Source organism: Onychostoma macrolepis, chromosome 13, assembly GCF_012432095.1.
Source record: "Onychostoma macrolepis isolate SWU-2019 chromosome 13, ASM1243209v1, whole genome shotgun sequence".
Classification (NCBI taxonomy): Eukaryota; Metazoa; Chordata; class Actinopteri; order Cypriniformes; family Cyprinidae; genus Onychostoma; species Onychostoma macrolepis.
The window spans coordinates 25,643,254-25,670,173 of record NC_081167.1 but is presented as its reverse complement, the minus strand read 5'-3'; the positions used below and the strand labels follow the sequence as shown (position 1 = coordinate 25,670,173).

Below are 26,920 nucleotides of genomic sequence, written 5' to 3'. Positions count from 1 at the left end.
AAGCCTTTCAGAAGAGATGTTCTTGCTCAAGCCATTAGTCCATCTAAAGGGTCAAACATTCAAACTCTCTCAGATGTGCCAGTTGCAATCACTGTTTTTCTAATGAGACAAGATGCACCATGGTGGCTTTTTTCACCATGGCATCTCATGCATTTGAGAGGTTTTCTCTGCAGTGCCAGATATTCTTACTCTAGTTGAGCATCAGTTCAGTTCCGTGGCGAAACGCCATGGTGTAGATAAGCAGATTTCAAGCTTTCTGTCAGCTGTCTCCATACTGCCAGCTTTCTGCTTCTGGTAGTAGAAGAAAGTTGCTTGGTGACGCCTACATCAATACTATAGCAACCAATGTATCTGATTTCATCGCTTTCAAATAATGACAGTCAGTGCAGATAAAAGTCTGTCAGTCAAGACTGAAAGCAGTGTGAACAGAAAAGAAAATTCTTTATTTGTTGAAAGGATAGTTCACATCAAATATGAATAATCTGTCACTATTTACTCACCCTCATGTCGTTCCCAACCTGTATGATGTTATTTTTTTCTTTGGAACAAACACAATTAAATTTTTAGGAACCTTCACATATTCCATCACTATAAAACACCATAAAATGATGACTTGTGTTATGTATCTGCTGAAGCTTTGTGTGATGAACAGATCAGCATAATCTCCTTTGCAGCTCTTGGTCACATATGGTGCACGTTTGATGTCATGGCGTTTGGTTATGAGACCCTCAAGAACCAATGTTGTCGACAACCTGTTCCTTTGAGTGTAGATTTGAGTGTTTATTGAGTTTGTTTGAGTGTATTTTTCTGGATGTGATCAGATGTGTTGATGCTGACTCCTAACTCCAGGGGCCTATACCATGATGGTGGCTGAACAAACTCAGAGTTACAGGATTAGTTTTGAGTTGACAAAACCAAACCTGTCCAATCCGGCTTTGTTGGTACCATGAAGCTGATCATCAGCTTTCTCTGTCAACTCAGGCTTTATCCTGAGTTAATGGAGCATTTTCACATGAAAGTGTGACATCAGTAATGAGCAGCCAATCACATGCCTTAAAACTATGATTCAATTCTTGTGAGAGAGTCAGTGCGAGGATTAAAAGATATGAAGAATTTAAACACATTTACACAGCACGATCATGAAACGATCTATCCATGAAAGAGGAAAACTTAAAGAAAACATCTTACCATATACAGTATCTCACAGAAGTGAATACACCCCTCACATTTTTGTAAATATTTTATTATATATTTTCATGTGACAACACTGAAGAAATGACACTTTGCTACATTGTAAAGTAGTGAGTGTACAGCTTGTATAACAGTGTAAATGTGCTGTCCCCTCAAAATAACTCAACACACAGCCATTAATGTCTAAACCGCTGGCCAAAAAAGTGAGTACACCCCTAAGTGAAAATGTCCAAATTGGGCCCAAAGTGTCGATATTTTGTGTGGCCACCATTATTTTCCAGCACTGCCTTAACCCTCTTGGGCATGGAGTTCACCAGAGCTTCACAGGTTGCCACTGGAGTCGACGTCACGGAGCTGGTGGATATTAGAGACCTTGCGCTCCTCCACTTTGCATTTGAGGATGCCCCACAGATGCTCAATAGGGTTTAGGTCTGGAGACATGCTTGGCCAGTCCATCACCTTTACCCTTAGCTTCTTTAGCAAGGCAGTGGTCATCTTGGAGGTGTGTTTGGGGTCATTATCAAGTTGGAATTCTGCCCTGCGGCCCAGTCTCCGAAGGGAGGGGATCATGTTGGCATTCATGGTTCCCTCAATGAACTGTAGCTCCCCAGTGTCGGCAGCACTCATGCAGCCCCAGACCATGACACTCCCACCACCATGCTTAACTGTAGGCGAGACACACTTGTCTTTGTACTCCTCACCTGGTTGCCGCCACACACGCTTGACACCATCTGAACCAAATAAGTTTATCTTGGTCTCATCAGACCACAGGACATGGTTCCAGTAATCCATGTCCTTAGTCTGCTAAAAGCCAAGCCACTTTCATGGTACCTAAAACCCAGAGTTGGCGCAAACTAAACTGAAACTTACCTGGCTAGCCAGCTAAACCGGCTTCATGGTACAGGCCCCAGGTCAAATCAGCTAAAACTGGTTCCTGAAACATGGTACCTAGTTTGTTGCAGAATGAAAATCAGTCTATCAACTGGAAGTCATTGATCCAGTGTTTTTGTTCTGACGTCTGAAAAATTATGGGCTGGTTGATTAAAAAGGAGCAAATTAGAGGGAACATTTATTTAATTTATAGATGCAATTTATCAAACAATTTAAGATATTGTATGATGGATGAATGCTACCAAAGTATATTATTTTTATCAACACATTCTGTATGAACCTTTTGTTAACATACATTTTCTCATTTGGGCTCTGTGTCTGTCCTGGGACTTTTATGTTGAAGTGTTTCTCTGCCCCGGGGTTTCTGTCTTCACTTCCTGAGTCTTGTTCCTGTTTCCTTAGTCTGCTTGTTTGATTCTATAGTTACCCTTGTGTGTTCCTATGACAACTGCCCACGCCCTCTTGTTATCTCATTTAGCTTGTCTGTCTGTGTTTATTTAAACAGCTTGGTTTTCACTTGTGTTTGCTGGTCATTGTTTTATGATTCTCTGTATCGTTCCCTGGATGTTCCTGGCTCTCTGTGAGGATTATGAGTTTTTCTTGAGTTTTGTCTTGTCTTTATTAAAGTTGTGCTTGCAAGTGGATTCTCTCTCTGCCTCATCCCTACGCTACAGAATGACCAGTCAACTATGAATCCAGCAGCACAAGTTATGCCTCCGTCAAGGAGATCGGCCCATCGAGGACTACGTGACGGACTTTGTTGAGCTAGCACATTTGACTAGTATGGACAAGGTATGCCTGATGATATTTTTTCGTGGTGGCCTATCTGAGCCACTCGGCTCACTCATGCCTTTGCATGATCCTCACTGGACTCTGGAGTTTTACATTAATCTGGCACTCCAACTGAGCAGCTCTTTGTTTACTGTGGGTGTCATGGAGGAGGAACGCGACACCGCGTCTGTGACTGAAATGGCGGACGCACCAGAGCGCACTCACAAAATGGCGGGCACAACAACGCACTGTAATTTCTCAGCTGATCATCATGAGTCAAGTAAAGTCACAGCTGCTATTTCTGAGTCAAGTCATGTCACTGATCATCACGAATCAAGTTAAGTCACTGCTAATCGTCCAGAGTCTCGTCCCCTTGCAACTGATCGTCCAGAGTCTTGTCACTCCCTGTCTGTTGCAACCGAATATTCAAGGTCAGTCCTTTGTCCCAGTCTGGTATCCAGTGTGAATGATGCACTGCTGGTGTCTGCACACGCAGCTGGCATCCCCAAACCCACTCACTCTAGCCCTCCTGATCCTGAATTGATTCCCCTGTCTGAAGTGCTTCCCATAATTGGGATAGCCTTTTGGTGTGTTTGGGCTGCATACACCACCACAGAACAGAGTCCTGCATGCGGGCGGGTACCCGACGGGTGAACCACAAAAATTGATGTAACTGGTGGAATAATATTGACGTGTCGGGTGCGGTGCGGGTCGGACTGGTGACAGGCACGGGCGGGTTGCGGGTACAATTATAACCAAGACTATTTCGACTTAATCCAGTACACGCTGATAAGCAGCTCCTTTCTTTCAAATTGTCCCGTGCTTGTGTTCGCGCGCTCTGTCTGAAGACCGGGCTTCTACAGCGGGATTTGCAAACACTGAGCACTGTAGCCAATCGACAGCTGTATTGACATTGATTGACAGCTAGCCTTTTAAAAATAGATTGGTCACATATGCAATAGTTTTATATTGTTTTTACACGTTAGATGTTGTGCGCGCTCGCTCTCTCTCTCTCGACACTGCTGCCAGTCCTACATGTTTTTATGCAGCCTATAATGTTGCTTTCTCTCTCTCTGTTAACTTGTTGGGCTGCGTGTGTTAAATGTTATTATTAATTTAACGCATTAACTCAGAATGACTTGTTAATTTCTTGTTACATTAAAAATAAAATAAAGGCGTTTTGTCTGCCTTATGTAGATTAATGCGGGTGCGGTTCGGGTCGCGGTTTTTGTCGAACGGGTCGGGTTGGGTCCGTAATTAAATTAGTGTTGCTGTCGGGTATTCGGTTAACAACTGCGGGTGCGGATTTATCAAACCGGACCCGTGCAGGACTCTGCCACAGAACTCCCAGAGGTGGCAGCGGCCGCTGTGTCTCCAGAGGTGCCGGCTGATGCTGCAGAACCTCCTGAGGTAGTGGCGCTTACTGCTGTGTTCCCCGAAGCGGTGGTGCTCGCTTCAGCTCCTTGCGTGGTGGCGGCGCCCAGCGATGCACTTTTAGCCTGTCATGTCACGGTCGAAGGAACCGTACTACTGTAGAACCTCCAGAGGTGGCGGCATCTTCTGCAGACCCTTTAGAGGTGTCCGTGGTACCCACTTATGAACTCCCGTCCTGTCACGGCTATGGAGGCCGTCTGTGAGCTTTTTGCCTGTCCTGTCATGGCTACGGAAGCCACTTATGAACTTTTTGTCTTGCTCTGAACTGGCCATGGAGGCCAATTATGAACTACTGTTCTGACCCAGCCGAGGAGGCTACCTCTGAATTCTCAGCCTTGTCTGTCACACTCAAGGATGCGGTCTGTGAACTTCCTGTGTTTTGCTGCGGCTACAAGGGCCGTACAGGATCTCTCATCCCTACCTATCACTGCCATGGAAGCCTTAAATGAACCTCCTGTATGCCCTGTTAACCCTGTCATTGCCAAAGAGACCATTAGTGAACCGTTTGTCTGTCCCCTTTCAGTCAATTAGTCAGATTTTGAGTCTTCCTGTCTTAAATTTTGAGTTGTCTGCTAGGCTTGCTGCGATTAGACAGTGTTGGCGGTAATCAGCCACAACACTGGTTACGTCACTTGCCCACCGCGGCACCATCCCCCACCTTTTTTTTTTTTTTAAATGGTAATAAAAATCATTTAGTTCAGTTAGAGGACACTACAATTAAAACTGAACGTGGCTGCTCAATGCAGCGCGTCGAACGAACGACAGTCGCGCATCACAGATCAGATTTCATTTATCACATGAGGAGAGTGAGTCGAGCTGACTGACAAGAAGGGTGAGGTTGAAAAAGACAAGACGATGGCAGAAGAGTTTCAAAACAAATGCAAAAACGCTTGTTTTAAAAATATTTTGTATTTTGGAAAGCCTGTTGACTTCTGCCATTGATCTAAGTGATAATGGAAGTTTTTTTTTTTTTTTTTTTTTTTACATTCGTTTCTCATTTATTTGGTTCCACAGTATTTGCTGATTTTTATTTAAACTGTATTTATTTTTTCATTATTTTACATCAAGGTGTATGCCATCCGCGCCTCCAAACTTTCTTTTTCGTTTTGCTAATAAACGTTCTACATTTCATAATTTGTTCCTCATTCTTTACTGATTTTTAGTTTTGTAAACCTATTTAAACTTTAAGTTATTTGTTATTTTATATTAGGCATAATAGCATGGTGCATTTTTATTCGCTTTGTTAATAAAAGTTCTATGTTCTACGTTATATTTTGTTGCTTGAATTGAATTCAAGCAATGCCAAATTGCCACTCATTTAAAAGTGAATGTTAAAACCGAAGGAAAGCGAGGAAAAGAGGGAAAAATCAAACGACCACCATGGTGATACCGGTGTTGTCACATGTCGATTAACCGGTGGGAAAATTTCCTCAACGTCACAACCATATTGTCTGCCCGCTCAGTTGTCACCAGGGAAAATATTGAACTTGTGTTCCCTGCCTTGGTCCTTGAGACTATATATGCTCTCTCTATTTCTTGTGTCTCAGTTTTCCCTAGGTCCCAGTTTCTACCAGGGGTTTCTGCTCCGCCGTGGTGGTCTGCTGTCTGGCTCTGGTGGTCTTCTGCTCCACCGTGGAGGGCCTCTGCTCTGTCTTGGTGGGCTCCAATTCCATCTGTTCTGCCCTGGTGGGCTCTAGTCCTGTCTGCTCTGCCTTGGTGCTCTGCTCTGCTGGCTTTGCCTCAGTTCCCGGTCTTTCTACTTCCACACAGACCTGGCCCGCCATCCCTCCCCCTGTTACGCCTCCGCTCCACCACCCTCCTGGTCTGTCATTTTTAGTAGCATCTGGAATCTGCTCCTTAAAGGGGGGGGCTCTGTCATATGTGCTCTCTGTCTGTCCTGGGACTTTTGTTGAAGTATTTCTCTTTTGTTGAAGAGTTTCTTTCTTCACTTCCTGAGTCTAGTTCCTGTTTCCTTAGTCTGCTTGTTTGTTTCTATAGTTACCATTGTGTGTTCCTATGACAACTGCTCACGCCCCCTTGTTATCTCATTTAGCTTGTCTGTGTATTTAAACAGCTTGGTTTTCACTTGTGTTTGCTGGTCATTGTTTTATGATTCCGTGGATGTACCTGGCTCTCTCTGTGAGGATTATAAGTCTTTCTTGAGTTGTCTCTTTATTAAAGTTGTGCTTGCAAGTGGATTCTCTCTCTGCCTCATCCCTACGTTACACATTTACTGCACACGTGACCATTTTTTACAAACTGTGCAGAAAACTCCAATTTTGCAGCTGTTTTGACACCACTACCAGATTTGCACAATTAATTTGGTAAATTGGCACTAAAACAACTCGGATCTTTTTTTTTAAAAACTTTAATATTAGCAGTGTTTGTACTGTATTGCATTATGCAATTTTATACGTGTGTTCAAGAGCAGAAACTTTTTTTATTTTTTTAACTGACATGAGTAACAACTCTTTGACACAAATGTCTTTGAGTCACACGACCCTTGAAATGCATCCATTGCACCTTTCATCGATCCACAGCTTGAGGTGTTGTCCATCTTTGTATAGTCTGAATGAGGTGCTGCTCTGGTTTGACCTCAGCTCTATTCACACTTGCTTTGAATGTGTTTTTAAACTAGTGTGCTGTACCCAGTTCACAAACCACAGCCACCCTGTCATTTACTTTAATATGGTTGTCGTGTGCTATGACCTTGACTCATATTAGCTATACGGTGTCTATATAGCTTTTCTAGTGCTATTTCCCCTGGTTTGTTTGTGACCTGGAGTGCAGATTGCTGAAAGCTGTTCTCAGTGGTGATGTCAATTTACAGATGTTTACTCTTGATTTGAATCAATGTGATTTCCTAAAGATATAGATCAAGGCAAGTTTATTTATATAGCACATTTCATACACAATGGTAATTCAAAGTGCTTTACATAAAAGGAAGTAAACTAATCACAACAATAAAATAGGGAACTTAAAAACCTTTTAAAATAATTTGGAAATTGATTTAAAATGAATTTAAAACGGTTACAAATTGAAAAGAATTATACATAAAATACAATGCAATCAGTGCTCATTCAATAAATGCACAGCTAAACAGATGAGTTTTGAGTCTGCATTTAAATGTGGTTAATGTTTTAGCACATCTGATCTCTTCTGGAAGCTGATTCCAACTGTGGGTGGCATAATAGCTAAAAGCGGACTCCCCTTGTTTTGTGTGAACAAAAGAGGTGGTTGCCTCCGCGAAGTGCATTCAAATCATTTAATGCACAGCTAGCCGTTGATTATCCCGTTTATGCCATGGTCATTTCCCAGCATTCACATATTAAAGATGTTAATAATATTTGCGCTGCAATATTTGACCGGAACGATAAAAATTATGGTTATTTTTGTCTGTATTACTATTCAACTGTAACTGTATGTTACTATGGATACCAATGTTTATAGGAAGCGCATTAATATAGAACGTGATTAAACTGACCTGGAACTACCTGTGCGGTTCAACGAATTTAATCAACACCTGCCAGCCAATCAGAATCGAGTATTCAGACAGACCATGGCATAATTCATAATAAACCATAGGAGCATCATTGGTATAAAATTGGAATGTTATTGTACAACCTTGTATCTGTATGACTTCTTTGGCAAAACACAAAAAAATATATTTTGAAAAATTTTGGTAACCAAACAGTTTTGGTGACCATTGACTTCCATTTTTTTGGACAAAAACACTAATACTTTTCTCAAAATACTGTGTTGTATACATTCCAGAGAAGAAAAAAAGTCATACAGGTTTGGAACGACATGAGGGTGTGTAAAAATGACTGGGTGAACTATGGTGCTGCTAATAATACTACTAAGCAAACATTAAAAAAAAAAAAATATATATATATATATATATATATATATATATATATATAAAATTCATTCTTAACATCACCTTATAACAAATACAAACAGTAATGACAAAAACTATAACAGTAAAACAATAAGAGTTTATTTATGCTGAATGGGGAGGTTTCAAAATTGGCAGCATTTCTCAGTATGAAATGGTTTGTTTAATCTGTTTGGCTAGTTGCAATTACACATTTTTTTAATGTGTATTCAAAGTAATTTCCATCTCACAAAGTTGGATTTAGGATAATTCTACTTGATATCCCCAAATCTCAAACATAATGTCGTTCCATTTTCCAACACTTGAAAGATGAAGTATAAGAAAACAAAATGGCAGCACTAATATTATCTTTGCAGGTGTTTTGGTGGTTTGAAGTCTCCTAGCAAGCATATTGCAGTGGATAATGGTTGGTTAGCTATGCAAGCATTTGTTTTACAGGTGTGCAATTATCAACAGCAGATCGTTTACATATTTTACACACTTGTCCCTATAAATAGGTTTCATTACTATTGCTACATCTGCGTACAGCTACTCAGGTGCCGCCTTGTTTGTGTGACACACTTTTACACATTTTCGCAAGTTGAAAATTCCAGCATACAGTAACACATCTATGTGCTTGATTGCCATAACAGGTGCTTTGGAACATGTCTGGGTCATTGACATGGGTTAATCACTGGAGTCATTAGTGTTTGGACCCCTGACGTCCTCTGATTACATCTCACACTGGGTAATGAATTGCTCTGCTGTCTTTGGCAGCGTTCATTCTTTTTGGTTCACCTCAGCACTCTAGCCAGATAAAAATTAAATAGAAGATGAGCGAGAGGGTTAAAGAAATAGTTCACCCAAAAATGAAAATTACCTGAAAATGTAATCACCCTCAGGCCGTCCAAGATGTAGATGAGTTTGTTTCTTCATCATAACAGATTTGGAGAAATGTAGCATTGCATCACTTGCTTGCCAATGGATCATCTGCAGTGAATGGGTGCCATCAGAATAAAAGTCCAAACAGCTGATAAAAATCTGCATCTTAGATGGCCTGAAGGTGATTACATTTTCAGCTAATTTTCTTTTTTTTATTCTCATTCTGACATTTACTATAGAGGGTCCATCGGTGTAATTCTAAATTCTTTCAGCAAATTTTAGTTTTTGGTTGAACTATTCCTTTAAAAGTATATTTCACCCAAAAATTTAAATTATCTCATTATGTATTCATGCTCATGTTGTTTCAAACCTGTATGCTGTTATTTTTGTACTGTGAAACCGTAAAATTGTTATTTGGAACGACATGAGGGTGAGTAAATAATTACATCATTTTGATTTTTAGCCAAACTATTGCTTAAAGGCAGGAAGAAGCACAGCATTTTATTTTACCTTTACTGGGAGGGTTCAGTAACGTCTTGTCAGTGTTTGGTGTCTATGACAAGTGATTCACTGGAAATTTGGCCTGTCTGCGATCAGTTACCCATCATGTGATCATCCTTCGGGTGGCTTCTGAAAGCATGCTGGGCGAATGAGTGGCTTGTCAGTGAAGTTTAGTCATTTTAAATTATTTAGAAATGCAAAACAGTGTCCTAGCATGATATAGCGTCAAAGTGTCTTTGATGAGGGGTTTAGCTTGACAGAACATTTTATGAATAAAAGACTGTCGGACATTGACTGTAATAGGTTTTAGCGTGAGATGTCAGCAATTTCCATTGATTTCTTATTTGCCTGTGACAGTGGAAAAAGCAGGGTGCTATTAGGCAGGTGTGCTTTGCTGATATTATAGTCCACAGTAATGGCAGTGGCCTTCTTACCCCTGATTGCTTTGCTGAAACGTAGTGATGCCAATCACTTTGATCCATTACCCTTCACCACACGCAAAAAGGGTGAGGCAGCCCTTGAGTAAAGAAAGAAATGCTTTCATAGTTCAAACACAATTCATTAGATTAATAGCCAGCGATGGAAAAAAAAACCTCTAAATTCCTAAACATTACAGCCCATAGGAAAGAAAAACACCAAATAAGATCTTTTTTAACATCTCAATTGTTTTTTTGTTTTTTTTCCCCTGACAGCAGTGAGATTATTTGGAGAGCAATTTGAGTCTCCTGCTTTTCAAATTGTTCTTCTGAGACAAAAACCCAGTCTCTAATTTAATTTAATTTAATTTGGGAGACAACTTTACTGAACATGAACCAGTGTCATCACTCTAGTTTATTTGTAATTGAAGAAATATTTTGCCCTCATCTGCCCTACTCAGCATGTCACAGACATAACTCATGAGTATAAGCAATATGTTCAAATTATGCAAATGCTTTAAATCCCAATAGAAAATTGCTCTTTCTGTTTGGGGTCAATGAATGCTAATTAAATCACCACGTTGTCATTCTGACATCAGTTGTGTGTTTTGATAGCAATACAGATCAGAGGAAATCCAGATCTACGAGAGCGGGTGTTTGAGGGATAACAGTCTGGATGTAAAACGTTTGCTGTCGGGGTTGGTGTTTAGGAACTTCATGTCTGCTGGGTAATTTTGACAGCAGGAGGCAGCTTGTTCAGAGGTCTTTGGATCCTTCCGGAAATCCAGCAGCTTTGTACTTTGATATCAAATGTTACTGTGAAAGATGCATAGACCCTTGATAATAAAACCCTGCCCAGCCATCTGTGCTCTTCTTAAAAAACACAGGCTGAGAATTTGAAGTGTTGTAGGAATAATAGAACATTACAGGCAGCAAAATAATGATGCATTTAAGGGCTGATCAAACTTGCACCACGCGCTGTTACTCCAGCGGCAGGAAGGGCTGCAGGTTTCAATCTGCTCTCAAGATGACATGAGATTATTCAGTCCCTGTGTTGTTTTAAATATGTAGCTAAACAGCAAATGCAGGCATGAGGGCTGAGTGTAGAGTAGACCAGCTGGTTAATAGAAAACACACCCACTTCATGAATGAAATGTGAATGATCCCCGTCTGCTAAAGTGTGCTTCACTGGCTTTGTTCAGAATGGAATACTAGAGTACTGCTTGCTGCATACTTCACTGTATACACTGAATTATAACTACTATTAACAATTCTTTCAAATAGTATGTGAATCACTTCATATCGCTTATGAAATGATACACATTTCAGACCGTAGTACGCTGCAGTGTTATCAAATGACCTCTGTCTATCTATCTAGCTATCTATTGAGAAAATATTCTCTAGGCATGTTATTTGTTTTGTAAAATAAAATAAATTAGACTGCTTATATATATATATATATATATATATATATATATATATATTTCAAAAGTATACACACACTCTCTATTTTATAGGAACGTGTAGCAGAGAACAGCATTTTCACATATAGCTATGGTTCCTGTTTAATTCATTGAGCACCTTCAGCCTTGAAAACTGAAATGTTGTCAATCTAAAGCAGCATTTATGCTGTCAACCACTTTTTTTTTTCTTCCACAGACTTCTGGCACAGATTGGATAATTTTGGCATGCAAGTAAGCAAAAACACTTTTTTGGCATCCAATTTGGATTACTTTCAAATGTGGTTCTAAATCTGATTAGATTTAGCATTTCATATCTGGTCATCTGATGTTCATTTAAACAGTCATCCGTCTGTCCACTTAATTTGGAATTTCTGGCATGAAGTGATTAATATTAAATGTATTTATTTAGATGTTTATTTTATGTTCAAAAAAATTGAACATAAATTGCTAGTAAATTTCACAGTTACAAAAAACAACAACAACAAAAAAAAAAACAAACACATTGAATTAATCCAGAAATGTTGAAATTTTGCACAAAAAACTGAAATTGTATAATTCTTTTAATGTAAAACATACTAAAATGATCTTTGTTTTTACAACATTTTAATCATTCTGTGTATAAATAAGGGTCATTATATACATTTACATTTATGCATTTGGCAGATGCTTTTATCCAAAGTGATTTACATTGCCTTCAAGCTACACATTTTATCAGTTTTTACATGCCCTAAATGCAGCCTAAATAGTTTTAATAAGTGTTTTATTATTATTATTATTATTTCTTTACTATCTTCACTGCAGCGTGTCTGTTTCTCGGTTGGTTTCTGTGGGTTGTAATACGTGTCATTCCATAACAATTCTGTAATGAAACAGTTTCACACTGCAACTGGTCGTCATTCTGACAGATACACATGCGAGGCTTAGAAAGTGAAGGGAATAAAATATAGAGGAAAGTTTGTGATATATAGACAGATTCTAGCATGTCTTAAGGGTCCTGATAGCAGCCAGGGAAAGTGGCGTCTGTTGCCATGACTGTTAATGAGGCTTAGAAAGGACTCTGAGCTTGAGACTATGTGGATTATACTTTGATTAAAGGACAGAGGTAGTGGAGGAAAAATGCATGTTGAGAGCAAATAATGAATCATTTTTCATAGAGAAAAAAGGCAGAGAGATGTCCTCCATGACTGAACTACCTGCATCTAAGAGTGTGCGTTCACATATGCAAAAGCTGTTTTAGATGTGTGATTGTGTGTCTAGATAGCTGTCTGTAGTTTATTCTTAAAATCTTATGTCCTGTTTCATCTTGTATCTGCAATGCAATGAGCAGCGCATATTCATTTCAGTGGCCATATAAAGTTGCAGTATTCACACTTGATGTGCAAGCAGCACAGCATTGTTTAACAGGATCATTGCAGATTTTGGCAGTAAGTCAGTGAGATTTTTCTTGCTTGATCTAAAATACTCAGAAAAACACTAAGACCTATTTATCAACACAACCGTTTGCAATATAGGCTCTTGTAAAGCAACGTAAAATAATGGAGTGACCTACTCATCCATTGTTTGAAAAAGACATCTGTCAGACTTAATGTAGTTCCACCCTCGGTTGTACACAAACATGTTTGATTCAGTAACTTTGACTGATTTCAGTCAGTTTATGGCTACACATTAGGGTGTCTTTTGGTTCCTTAATACTGTAAAGCCTGACATCTGAAATAATATAGTCAGGAAAAAAATATTTCTTTGGAACTGAACTGTATATTGAACTTTTATAAATATGTGCATATGCATTTTTGTTGTGTCATATTTTGTACATCAGGCTTTTATGTATGACATAGTGAGAATATGAAGCTCATATACTCAAGGAGGAAAAAACACCTCCATTTTATGGTGCAAATGTTGATATTTATATGGCCAAAAAATATTTTTTCAATAATTCATATAACTTGTATTGTAAATCAATGAGATCTTTATAACTGACTGTATAACTGACTGTAATTTCATGAAATGCATATAGCCTAAATGTAAGTTGTCACTCTACAGTATAGTTTAAAATAATATGTCCTAGTAAGAAGATATTGACAGTAAAGTTTTAGTTTTATGATCAAAGCTCAAAGTCTTTTTTTTTTTTTTTTTTTTGTGGGGCAAAACATACAGCATAATGCAACACAAAACAATGATGATTGAGATATGGACAAAATCATGATGTATTGTATTTGATACTCATATTTCAACATGATTTTTCTTGAAAAAACAAAAAAACAAAAGTTGATTTAATCCAGTAAGTGAAATATTATAATATAAAGAACTATATAAACTAACTATACATAAATAATATGCTAACAATATATAAAATAACAATATAGTAACAAGTTATTCTAATGTTTACATGAGTAAAGGCATTTTTAACATTGATCAGAATGCCATGGATACAACTGCTGTGCAACCAACCTGAATGCCCTAGCAACCATATACATACATAAACCATAGATGTTGGCCTTATGTGAGGTCCCCTGGGAATGCAGCTGCTTCACTGGCACTGGCCAGCACCAGTTATGTTTTGTTCAGAAAATGCACCAACGTATGTAGTCTTTTTGGAATTGCAATGCAAAACGTCTCGGTTACGTGTGTAACCCTCATTCCCTGAAGGAGGGAACGGAGACATAACGTCAAGTGACTGACGTAAATGGGATCTCGCCCGAGAGCCCAATCACCCTCGAGTGTTAACAAAACAAGCCAATGACAGTTGGCGTGAGTGTTTTGCCACACGCACCCCGCCCCGCAGCATGGGTATAAAAGGAACGCACATCAGTTTTTTGCTGAGGAGCCGAGACTATGTGCCCCAGCCGTACAGCGGTGGTACAGCAACTGTGGCGACGGGACGTTACGTCTCCGTTCCCTCCTTCAGGGAACGAGGGTTACGTCAAGTGACTGATGTAAATGGGATCCCTATGAAAACGCCACTATTGCTGACCCTCTCCAGTGCCCTGCGGAAGCCGGCAAGTCCCCCCACACCAGTTGGGACGGAAGATAGGACAGGGCTTAGGCAGAGATGACAGCCACTGCTATTCCGTACAGTGGGTATGGATAACACTGGGAAAGTGTACCCAAGTAGGGGAACATTCCGGAAGCCACATCCTGCATAAAGGAGGTACCACACATATGGACTGGCCTAGGGCAGTACTACATATGGAAGTCTCTGAGGTATACTCAGCCAGCCTGGGGTGAGATAAATACACGGCAGAAGGTCTCTGCCAGGGAAAGACACGGGCTCACCGTGAGGGGAGCCGCACCGTAGAAAAAAACACATGTGGGATCACCTGAAGGGGAATCACTACACACGCACCTAGCCCAGCACAAGGACTGACCTTGGGCAAACACATGAGTGCTGGACCTGGCGTCTGGCGCTCCACCACGTCTGACTGCAGAGGGTGCGGGAGGAACTTCAACAGGGTTCGCCAAGGGAACTGAACTGAGAAGCAGTAAAAGCGCACATATCCGGTCCGTAGAGGGGAATGGCGCAGCAAGCGTGATCGACACCACCTAATTACTGGCCACCTGAGGCGAGTACACAGGCTCTACATGGAGATTATAGAATCTCGCATACGTGTTAGGTGTCGCCCAGCCGGCAGCTCTAATATGTCTGCTATCGAGGCGCCCCAACGTGAGAGTTACCTGCTCCAAATTGTCGACCGAAAATGCCTGCAGGTCCCCTACCCTCTTGACCGAGGCCAATGCTGTGAGGAGTACTGTCTTCAATGACAGAAACTTAAACTCTACTGACTGCAGAGGCTTGAAGGGCTCCTCCTTCAAGACCGTCAGGACCGAGGGGAGATCCCAAGAGGGTACCAGATGAGAAACCTGATGAACAAGTCGTGCTTCCTGACAGACTCATCGTCTACTGCATCGTGATGTGCGGCAATAGCGGCAACATACACTTTGAGGGTGGAGGGAGACAGCCTTCGCTCCAACCCATCTTGCAGAAAAGACAGCATGACCCTGATCGGGCATCTACGGGGGTCTTACTGGTGGGAAGAGCATCAATCGACGAACAGGTTCCACTTCAGCCTGTAAGTGTGTCTTGTAGACGGGGCTCTAGCTGAAGTGATGGTGTTTACTATCGCTGGAGGTAGCCCACCTAGAACCTCTGCGTCCCGTCCAGGGACCACACGTGGAGATTCCAGAGGGTGCCCCCTCTCTGAGAAAGGAGATCAGAGGAATTTGCCAAGGAGGGGCTGTCGCGAGGAGCATCAGTTCTGGGAACCAAGTCCGATTGGGCCAGTATGGCGCCACCAAAAGGACTTGCTCCTCGTCCTCCCTGACCTTGCACAGGGTCTGTGCGAGAAGGCTCACTGGGGGAAACGCATATTTGCGTATGCCCCGAGGCCAGCTGAGTGCCAGCATGTCTGTGCCGAGGGTCCCCTCGGACATGGAGTAAATCAGCTGGTAGTGGGACGTGTCCGGGGAGGCAAACAGGTCTACCTGGGCATCCCCGAAGTGTCTCCAAATCAGCTGGACTGTCTCGGGGTGGAGTTGCCATTCTCCCGGAAGGGCGGGCTGTTGTGAGAGCTCGATTGAGCTCGCCTGGGACATGAACGGCGCGAAGTGACCTCAGATGCTTCTGACTCCAAAGGAGGAAATGGCAGGCGAGTTGCGACATGCGACGGGAGCGTAGACCACCTTGGTGGTTGATGTATGCAACGGTCGCAGTGTTGTCCGTACAGACCAGTACATGCTTGTCGTGTAGCAGTGATTTGAAGCGGCGCAGAGCAAGCGATACTGCTAGCAACTCGAGGCAGTAGATATGCCACTTCAATCAGGGTCCTGTCCGGAGCCTCGCGGCTGCATGCCCATTGCACATGGCACCCCAGCCCATGGCAGAGGCATCTGTTGATACAACAATATGCCAGGACACTTGCACTAGGGGCACTCCTGCCTGAAGAAAAGCAAGATCCGACCACGGGCTGAAGGTCTGGCGGCAGGACGGGGTGACTGAAACGGTCTGTGTCGAGGGGTCTGTGTACTTTCTGTTTCGAGACATGAAAATACGCATCCTTCAGGTCGATCGCTGCGAACCAATCGAAGGGACGGATGGATTGAAATATGCATTTCTGCGTCAACATAACCTGACCTAACCTAACCTGAACGGGAGCTTGTGAAGGGCCCGGTTCAGAACGCACAGGTCCAAGATTGGTCGTAACCCACTGCTTTTCCTGGGTACGATGAAGTAGGAGCTGTAGAACCCTGACTTCATCTCAGCTGGAAGGCTATCGCGTCCTTCGCCAGCATGACCGCGACTTCTGTACGTAAGAGAGGAGTATCTTTGTTCAACACAGAGGTGAACCGAATGCCAATGAACTTGGGAGGACGCTGGGCGAATTGAATCGCGTAGCCAAGTCTGATGGTTCTCAGGAGCCAGCGAGACGGCCTAGGGAGCGCTAGCCAGGCCCCCAGAGACTGTACAAGCGGGAGCAGGGGAGCCACCGACGTACCCGCAGTAGGGCAGCGAAGTGGAGCACAGGGACCCGACTCGGAAGGCAGTGCGTCCCAAAGTGGGGTCTGAGTGCACGTTGTGACACTTACCTGGCTCCACGGCTGGGCAGGGGGCGTGGGAGAAGGCATCGCATCCTCGGGCCAGACCCTGCTGCCCACTGGCGAAAGGAGAGGGGAAGGGAGTGTAGAGACTATGTCTCGTGCACCACCATCCTCACCCTCTTGGGACCCAGAGAAAAAAGAAACTGCTCTTTTTTTGAGGTTTTGGGTACCACTGGGTGGGGAGCCAGTGGCGGAACAAAACAAAAAGGTAACAAAAGATTCTCCACCCAGCCCTCCTCTGGGGGAAGGAGTGGTGCGGTCACCATCTGCTGAAGAGCAGGATCCGAAGACTCTGGGTCGCTTTCCTGCAGCCAGCCCCACGCTGCGGCCGTTGTGAAGGCTGCTGCTGGGGCCGAGCTGGAGCGAAGGTGGAGGACGCAGGAGGGCGCCCTCGGCGACGAGCAGACGACTGGGGCAGGGTGGAAACAGAAGAAGACTGCCGGGGCAGGATATGACGAAACGTCTCCGTCTGCTTCTGTGTGGTGGAGAACTGTTGGGCAAAGCCCTCCACCGCTTCGCCAAATAGGCCGGCCTGGGAGATCGGGGAGTCCAAGAAGCGATGTTTGTCAGTCTCCCTCATTTCCGCCAAGGTCAGCCATAGGACCACCAATGGACCACCAATGTGGACATCGTCTGACCCAGGGCCCACGCCGTGACTCTCGTCGCCCTTAGGGCGAGGTCCGCCGCTGTGCGCAGTTCCTGCAGCACACCTGGGTCAGCACCACCCTCGTGCAACTGCTTCAACGCCTTGGCCTGGTGAACTTGCAGGAGGGCCATGGTGTGCAGGGCAGAAGCGGCCTGTCCAGCAGCACTGTAAGCCTTGGCCGTTAGAGCGGACGAGAACTTACAGGCCCTGGACGGAAGGCGTGGATTACCCCTCCAGGCAGCGGCGCTTTGCGGGCAGAGCTGCATGGCAATAGTGTGCTCGACTGTGGGGATGTCCACATACCCTTGGGCCGCTCTGCCTTCGAGGGTGGTGAGGACAGAGGAGGCACTAGGCCTGTTTTGGGCAGAAAAATGTGCCCTCCAAGACCTAGTCACCTCCTGATGCACTTCCAGGAAGAAAGGAACCAGAGGTGGTTGCCGGCGATCGGCCCGCACCCCCAGGAACCAATCGTCCAGCCTTGGGCGTTCGGGAGAAGGAGGAGGCCTCCAGTGCAGCCTGACGCTCTCAGCGGCCCGGGAAAGCATAGCAGTCAGTTCTGGATCTGACTCGGGCAACGCCACTCTTCCTGACGGAGGCAACGCAGCTGAATCGTCATCTCCAGAGCCTATCTCGCCCTCCGATGCAGCAATCGACATCCTGTCATCCGCTGGTGCTCCGAACGAGATGCTGGGCCCCGCCTTGTCCGGGGATCCAGCGATCTCGCTCGGGAACACCATATGGTGCGAGTGAGAGGCCCGCGGAGACGCACTCGACGGGGAAGCTCTCACTGTGATCCTCAAGTCACCCTGACCATGAGCCGAAGTAGCCCTCCAAGAACTGGAGGAGCTAGAACGGGGCATGGCAAGGGGGATACCCCTCCGTTTGACAAGGAGATATCTGGAGCGCAGCGTCGCGATGGTCATGTTCCCGCAATGAGAACATGACTCATCCACGAGTGCTGCTTCAGCGTCCTGAAAGCCCAAGCACGAGACACAGCAATCGTGACCGTCAGATGAAGCCAGGAAACGACCACATCCAGAAACACACGAGCGGGAAGCCATCTTTAAAAAGACGCCTGTCGCTCGTGGAGTAGATATTGCTCTTTTAGAAAAAACATTCTTTTAGAGAAAGCGCTGAAATGCCCAGGGGAGGTCGCGGCGAGACCACAGTTTGATAGGCTGTAGCACGCCATGACACGCCGTAACACCAACGCCGAGACTTACTGTCTGGAAACACTCTCAGAGATTTGCTGAAATACCTTTTATACCTGCGCTGCGGGGCGGGGTGCGCGTGGCGAAACACGCACGCCAACTGTCATTGGCTTGTTTTGTTAACACTCGAAGGTGATTGGGCTCTCGGGTGAGATCCCATTTACTTGACGTTATGTCGAACGTGACTGACTGAAAGGGAACTACAGTTTCCTGGTCAGTAAGAAATATTTATGGCTGTAAAATTCTCTCAGTTCACACGTCATTGGTAGAAAGTTAATTTTGGACCTTGCTTACGCTCCTCAAACCTCTATATCAAAGCAGAGAACACAAAAGACTGCATTAGCAAGTTCTTATGTTTCTCTAGCCCTTCTTGTTGTGTATTGTCACAATTGTTGAGCACTCTGTGGAAATGTTAAAGTGGGAACTATCATTTTCACCCATCAGGCTCCAGAGACTTGCTTGCGCTCTTTTGGGAATAGAGAATCTGACAGTGGCGGCGACGCAGTCTGATGTTGTATTTAGATGACTGTGTTGACGCACATCAGCGTATGGTTTTAAAGCCGTTTCAGTGGCTCATACAGCTGCCGCAGGCACATCGTAGAGATTGTGAGTATGAATACAGGTGACAGATCAAATGGAGACACTTGTTTTTTAAGTTTATCTCTACATCAACCTCCGCGTGTAGGCAGCAACCGCCGAGACAGCAAGCCTCACGACGGGACACACACACGCATAAATGAATGCGATAATCCCTTGTGTATATTTGTACAAAGTCAAGTAATATCTGTCCTTGCGCAACAAAAACCTACAAAGCAAAGTAGATTAAATCCATATTTCTGACAATGGCTTTATAATGAAAACTGTTTTCCAGTACACACACAAACTGAGAAAATATCAGATATAAATGATTGTTTATTTAATTAATTTTAACAATTATTATTTTATTTTTTTTATATTAAACTTTTTTGACCTGTTTGCAAAAGAATAAAACATCTAAAGGCATGTGAAAATCAGCAAAAAAATAAATGCAAAAAGTTCAACTTTGCCGTCATCATTTATTTTTTACTGCTTTTCAGACGCCTTTGTATATGTTTTTATTTTTTACCCTTGATTTAAACTACAATCTTGAAGTATTGAATTATTTTTATTTACGAAATAGCATTTTTACATTTTATTTCTTGTTTCTATCATTTCAAAATTTGTAATATAAAAATATTACATTTTAACTTTCTTTTTTACAATGATTATGTAAACAAGGGTGAAATAATCATAAACCATGCTAATAATTAATGTGTGTAAATGATTTTACACAAATGATGATGGTCTCTTAATTCTGAAATAATTTCCACTACAACCAATAATTTTGCTCCCATATTTTCTTCTCCTAAAGTCTGTGTACTTGGAGACAACAGTCATTTGAGGGGCCTGTTCAAATTATGCAAAATCGCCACTATCTGCATTCTCAGTGGTTTTGATATACTGAGCTTCAAAGTTTTTGCATTCTATACTTCATAGATAGAACCTTTTAGTTTCCTAAATAAAAAAGTCTCAAAATGTTCACAACTTAAAAAAATCACAAGTAAATAATTTGTCACAGAATTAGAATATGTGAATAACTCCGTTTTGACAAAAATGTCAGATAGAACCTTATAATTCCAAGGTGTTGAAATATGTGTTTATTTTTTCTTCTTTCTTTTGGTGGAATTCATAAAATGCTAGTTATGAAACTAGGCTTAAAAAAAAAAAGTTAAAAGTGACAGAACTTAGAATGTATTATCCACTTTTAAGACATTGTAAGTAGACAAATTAAATACAAAGTGATTTTTTTTAATTAAAAAAAAGAAAAACTGCCTAACTGTGCTAAAACTGTCCTTGAACCATAGTTCTTACTGTATTTCTTGCTTTCTATGTTTTTATCTTATCTTTTTTGTTGTTATGTAACTTTAGCAATTGTTAATTCAGTGAGCACTCGTCGGTTACTGTGCCTGAAACTTTGACCCAATATCCACATGCCAGCTTAACTGATAGACTTGTCTGATTTTGACTGAATATGAACTGAAGTTTGAGCTGCCATGAGAACTGTATTGACTGTGCAGAAGAACGTCTGTGTGTTGGGCATCAGGCATCCACTGGTGTCAAGGATGAAGTCTTAGATGAAGTGTTTGACCAATATGCCCGATCTTATTATGCAGAAAGCAAGGTGGATGTTACTATATATCAATATATTATAAATATGAAACAGTTGTTCTCTAAATAACCCATCAGTATGGATGCAGCATTACACCAAAGTTTTCTGTTGATTTTTAAACTGAATATTTTATTTATTTTTTAGTAGTTCTGCACAGTCAACAGTGATATAGTGTATTTTAGACTTTGAAATAACATAATTTCTCTGTTTCTCTGCAGGTGGGTTGGCAGTAGGCAGTAACTGAAGATGAGGAGGCGCTGGTGGCGATCGGGCTGTCTGGGGTTGGCGATTGGCTTGTTTGTTATCATCACCCAAATCTCAGCTCAAAACACTGAGGGTGAGACTCAAAGTTCTGTCCATCATTCTTTCCCTGTTACTAACATGAGAGATTTTATTTACCACTTTTGCAAAATAAACCTTGCACCTTTTCTCCAGAACCATAACTTTCGATTTCATTCCTGGAGTTGGTGAAATAGGATGTTACAGCCCAGCGTTTACGCTCTGAGCGAAGTCAGAGAGATAATTGTATCTCTATCTCTGTGTGGCAGCGTCTTGCAAATCGGTCTCTGCGTCTTCTCTGCACACCTTCATTACCGAAGCAGCCAGATACAGCTCTCCAAACTGAGCGTCTGATGATGTATGAATTATACCGTCACGTCTGCCAAAGACAAACTGACAACCGTAATAAAAATCTCAAAACGTTGCTGGAAATGCCGCGAGGCTGAGTGGAAATAGAGGCAAATAAATTGTGGCTATTGTCAGACTGTTCAGATTAGTGGTTGAGGATAAAAGATTGGTGGGCGTCTTTAGTTGACATTTTCAGATATCCTTGTCTGTTCATGCAGCGTTTATTGTTATGGATTTTTGTATGATTTGAAGAGCGCAGTGAGGATGTTATGTGCAGGGCTAGGTGGTAAAATTGTGTATAACGTGCGGTGGTTGAAATTCTGCCACACTCTTTATGCCGCATAATATCCATGATGCAATGTCTTACAACAGTCTGAAAACTGTTGCAGACGGGTGCTTACAGTGTAGACGGCTTCATTAATTATAATGGGAGTTGTTTAGATTTGGCATGTTGTCTTGTGTGTTTGGTGTAGACGTAGGGGTGGGTGATATGGCAAAAATATCATATCACGTTTTTATTTTTAAAATATCACAATTTTATCACAATTCTTTGTCATGTTGGTTTTACTATTTTGAAAGTTGTCTGAGCATTACAGCCAAACTAATGTCCCTTTTATAAAGACAAAGCATTTCAAGGTAGCAAAATATAAAAAAGAATGGCAGATTTTTTGGCTAAGGTGGGCGAAGATAAAAATCTTTCATTATTTTATCTTTGCTATTAAAAAATATGTTACAAATACACATAATATACAAATAAAACAGTGCTTTATTTTCAGGTACAATTGTTGTATTTAGCAGGAGCATTCAAGAAACTGAATGAACAAATATAAAAATAAAACACTATATAGATTTGTTATTATTATTATTATTATTATTATTATTAAAGCAAAGCAACTCTATTACAATTCTTCAGTCAAGAGTAGTGAGTGATTTTTCTCTGTGTTTTGTTGTTTTATTAATAAAGGAATAGTTCACCCAAAAATACAAATTCTGTCATCTGTCTGTCAGTTCTGTCATAGTGTTTAATTTTTATACCATCATTTACTCACTCAAAAGTTGTTTTAAACCTGAATGAGTTTCTTTCTTCTGCTGAACATAAATGCTATTTTGAAGAACGTGAAAAAACAGAGATGCTGGTCCACAGTGACTTTTCCTACTACACAGTATTTTTTCCTACTATCAAATTTAATGGGGACCAGCAACTGTTTGGTTAATAAACAAATATGTGGGTGGATTTTGATGTGAGAGAACAACAGAGGATGGACATTTTCCACTGGAGGAAGTGCTATTATGGACTCAAATGTTGGCTAGAAGTGACGGTTAAAATGTGCTAAAGGTGCAGTAAGTGATTTCTGAGAAACAATGTGGAAAATTTAAATCAATACCTAAATGAATAATTTTGTGATGTTGGGGAAAGAGAGTGAGATTTGTAGAAAGACTGTAGAAAGAGAGATTGCTGAGACATTACCAATGAGGAAACAGTCAAAGCTTTTTAGCACTGAAGAGACCTAGAGAGCGGGAAGGCCTGCAAATAGGACTTTGTTTCTGCTCAATACATGAATAACATTGGTTTTGCTGTGTTTACCAGAACCAGGATATGCTGTTGTTGTCATATTATAATATTTAGTTGTTGCCTGCGTTGCATAACGTGCTCATGAATTTGGGGGTAGAGCAATGAAAGGAGGGGTGTGTTTCTTTTGGGTAGTGATGTGTTTGTTTGAATTTCAACATCAACAGTTTTTGTCAATCTTTTACTGCAGCTTTAATGATGGCCCATAGCTTTTTACTTCATAAAACACTAATTAATAGACTCGAGTTAAGTTGTGAATTATTGTGATGTTTTTATCAGCTGTTTGGACTCTCATTCTGATGGCAACCATTCACTTCAGAGGATCCATTGGATGAAGAATCAAACTATATACAGTGAGGAAAATAAGTATTTGAACACCCTGCTATTTTGCAAGTTCTCCCACTTAGAAATCATGGAGGGGTCTGAAATTGTCATCGTAGGTGCATGTCCACTGTGAGAGACATAATCTAAAAAAAAATCCAGAAATCACAATGTATGATTTTTAACTATTTATTTGTATGATACAGCTGCAAATAAGTATTTGAACACCTGAGAAAATCAATGTTAATATTTGGTACAGTAGCCTTTGTTTGCAATTACAGAGGTCAAACGTTTCCTGTAGTTTTTCACCAGGTTTGCACACACTGCAGGAGGGATTTTGGCCCACTCCTCCACACAGATCTTCTCTAGATCAGTCAGGTTTCTGGCCTGTCGCTGAGAAACACGGAGTTTGAGCTCCCTCAAAGATTCTCTATTGGGTTTAGGTCTGGAGACTGGCTAGGCCACGCCAGAACCTTGATATGCTTCTTACAGAGCCACTCCTTGGTTATCCTGGCTGTGTGCTTGGTCATTGTCATGTTGGAAGACCCAGCCTCGACCCATCTTCAATGCTCTAACTGAGGGAAGGAGGTTGTTCCCCAAAATCTCACAATACATGGCCCCGGTCATCCTCTCCTTAATACAGTGCAGTCGCCCTGTCCCATGTGCAGAAAAACACCCCAAAGATGATGCTACCACCCCATGCTTCACAGTAGGGATGGTGTTCTTGGATGGTACTCATCATTCTTCTTCCTCCAAACACGTTTAGTGGAATTATGACCAAAAGTTCTATTTTGGTCTCATCTGACCACATGACTTTCTCCCATGACTCCTCTGGATCATCCAAATGGTCATTGGCAAACTTAAGTCGGCCTGGACATGTGCTGGTTTAAGCAGGGGAACCTTCCGTGCCATGCATGATTTCAAACCATGACGCCTTAGTGTATTACCAACAGTAACCTTGGAAACGGTGGTCCCAGCTCTTTTCAGGTCATTGACCAGCTCCTCCCGTGTAGTTCTGGGCTGATTTCTTTCTTAGGATCATTGAGACCCCACGAGGTGAGATCTTGCATGGAGCCCCAGTCCGAGGGAGATTGACAGTCATGTTTAGCTTCTTCCATTTTCTAATGATTGCTCCAACAGTGGACCTTTTTCACCAAGCTGCTTGGCAATTTCCCGTAGCCCTTTCCAGCCTTGTGGAGGTGTACAATTTTGTCTCTAGTGTCTTTGGACAGCTCTTTGGTCTTGGCCATGTTAGTAGTTGTATTCTTACTGATTGTATGGGGTGGACAGGTGTCTTTATGCAGCTAACGACCTCAAACAGGTGCATCTAATTTAGGATAATAAATGGAGTGGAGGTGGACATTTTAAAGGCAGACTAACAGGTCTTTGAGGGTCAGAATTCTAGCTGATAGACAGGTGTTCAAATACTTATTTGCAGCTGTATCATACAAATAAATAGTTAAAAAATCATACATTGTGATTTCTGGAATTTTTTTTTTAGATTATGTCTCTCACAGTGGACATGCACCTACGATGACAATTTCAGACCCCTCCATGATTTCTAAGTGGGAGAACTTGCAAAATAGCAGGGTGTTCAAATACTTATTTTCCTCACTGTACATCTTGGATGGCCTGAGGCCGAGTAAATTTTAAGGAAGTTTTCTTTTTTTGGTTTCTTATTGTTTAAGGCCCTTACACATGATTTGTTACTGAGCTTCACTGCAAGCAACATGCGCCATTTTCACCTCCTCCAAAATGCTGAAGTTCCAAAGAAGGGCAGTTTTTCTGGGAAGCAACAAAGTGGGACGTGTGCACAAAAAAGACCTGCCAATGGCTTTGATGCATCAAAGAAAGGAAAAAAGGAGCTGTCAACTTTTTACTTACTCATTTATTACTATTATTGTTTTTTATTAAAGCTATGCAACATACTAATGTTGAAAATTACATGTTACAGACAAAAGCTGTGAAAGTATTAAAATAAAACAAATAATATAAATATAGATGAATAAAAGGAATTCAAGATCTTTTCATGAAGTTTGACAGCTTTTAACCTTTTTTTCCCCCTTTTTTTTGCCCCTTTGAGCTCTGAAAAACAGCACTGATGAGGCAAAATTATGTGACAGCCACATACTTATGGCCAGATTTGGAGGTAACTGCAGCTGTCATAAATTCATAGTGTCATACAATTGGAAAAACTTGATGCAAGTTATGTGGAAAGGCCTTTAGAGTATTAATTAATTAGCTTAACATCATGCTAACATCTGACTTTTATAAGCAACTGTGAGTGTTAGAGCTAATATTTGTGTTATGCATTTTAATAATTTTCATGTAAAGCGCTTTGAGTACCCAGAAAAGCGCTATATACACTGAACAAAATTATAAACGCAACACTTTTGTTTTTGCCCCCATTTTTCATGAGCTGAACTCAAATATCTAAGACTTTTTCTATGTACACAAAAGGACTATTTCTCTCAAATATTGTTCACAAATCTGTCAAAATCTGTGTTAGTGAGCACTTCTCCTTTGCCGAGATAATCCATCCACCTCACAGGTGTGTCATATCAAGATGCTGATTAGACAGCATGATTATTGCACAGGTGTGCCTTAAGCTGGCCACAATAAAAGGCCACTCTAAAATGTGCAGTTTTATCACACAGCACAATGCCACAGATGTCGCAAGTTTTGAGGGAGCGTGAAATTGGCATGCTGACTGCACGAATGTCCACCAGAGATGTTGCCCGTGAATTGAATGTTCATTTCTCTACCATAAGCCATCTCCAAAGGTGTTTCAGAGAATTTGGCAGTACATCCAACTGGCCTCACAACCGCAGACCACGTGTAACCACACCAGCCCAGGACCTCTACATCCAGCATCTTCACCTCCAAGATCATCTGAGACCAGCCACCCGGACAGCTGCTGCAACGATCGGTTTGCATAACCAAAGAATTTCTGCACAAACTGTCAGAAACTGTCTCAGGGAAGCTCATCTGCATGCTCGTCGTCCTCATCGGGATCTCGACCTGACTGCAGTTCGTCGTCGTAACCGACTTGAGTGGGAAAATGCTCACATTCAATGGCATCTGGCACTTTAGAGAGGTGTTCTCTTCACGGATGAATCCCGGTTTTCACTGTACAGGGCAGATGGCTGGAAAGTGTGTATGGCGTCGTGTGGGTGAGCGGTTTGCTGATGTCAACGTTGTGGATCGAGTGGCCCATGGTGGTGGTGGGGTTATGGTATGGGCAGGCTAATGTTATGGACAACGAACACAGGTGCATTTTATTGATGGCATTTTGAATGCACAGAGATACCGTGACGAGATCCTGAGGCCCATTGTTGT

General features: G+C 42.0%; 1 protein-coding gene across 1 annotated transcript in view; it reads left to right on the top strand.

The window, feature by feature from the left end:
- pcdh15a (protocadherin-related 15a) overlaps nt 1–26,920 on the top strand; it is a 231,551-nt gene that overhangs the window by 12,514 nt on the left and 192,117 nt on the right. The window contains exon 3 of the mRNA XM_058796177.1: nt 21,282–21,400. Coding sequence (XP_058652160.1) covers nt 21,310–21,400 — 91 coding nt within the window. The 5' untranslated portion in view covers nt 21,282–21,309. The remainder of the gene's footprint in view (nt 1–21,281; nt 21,401–26,920) is intronic.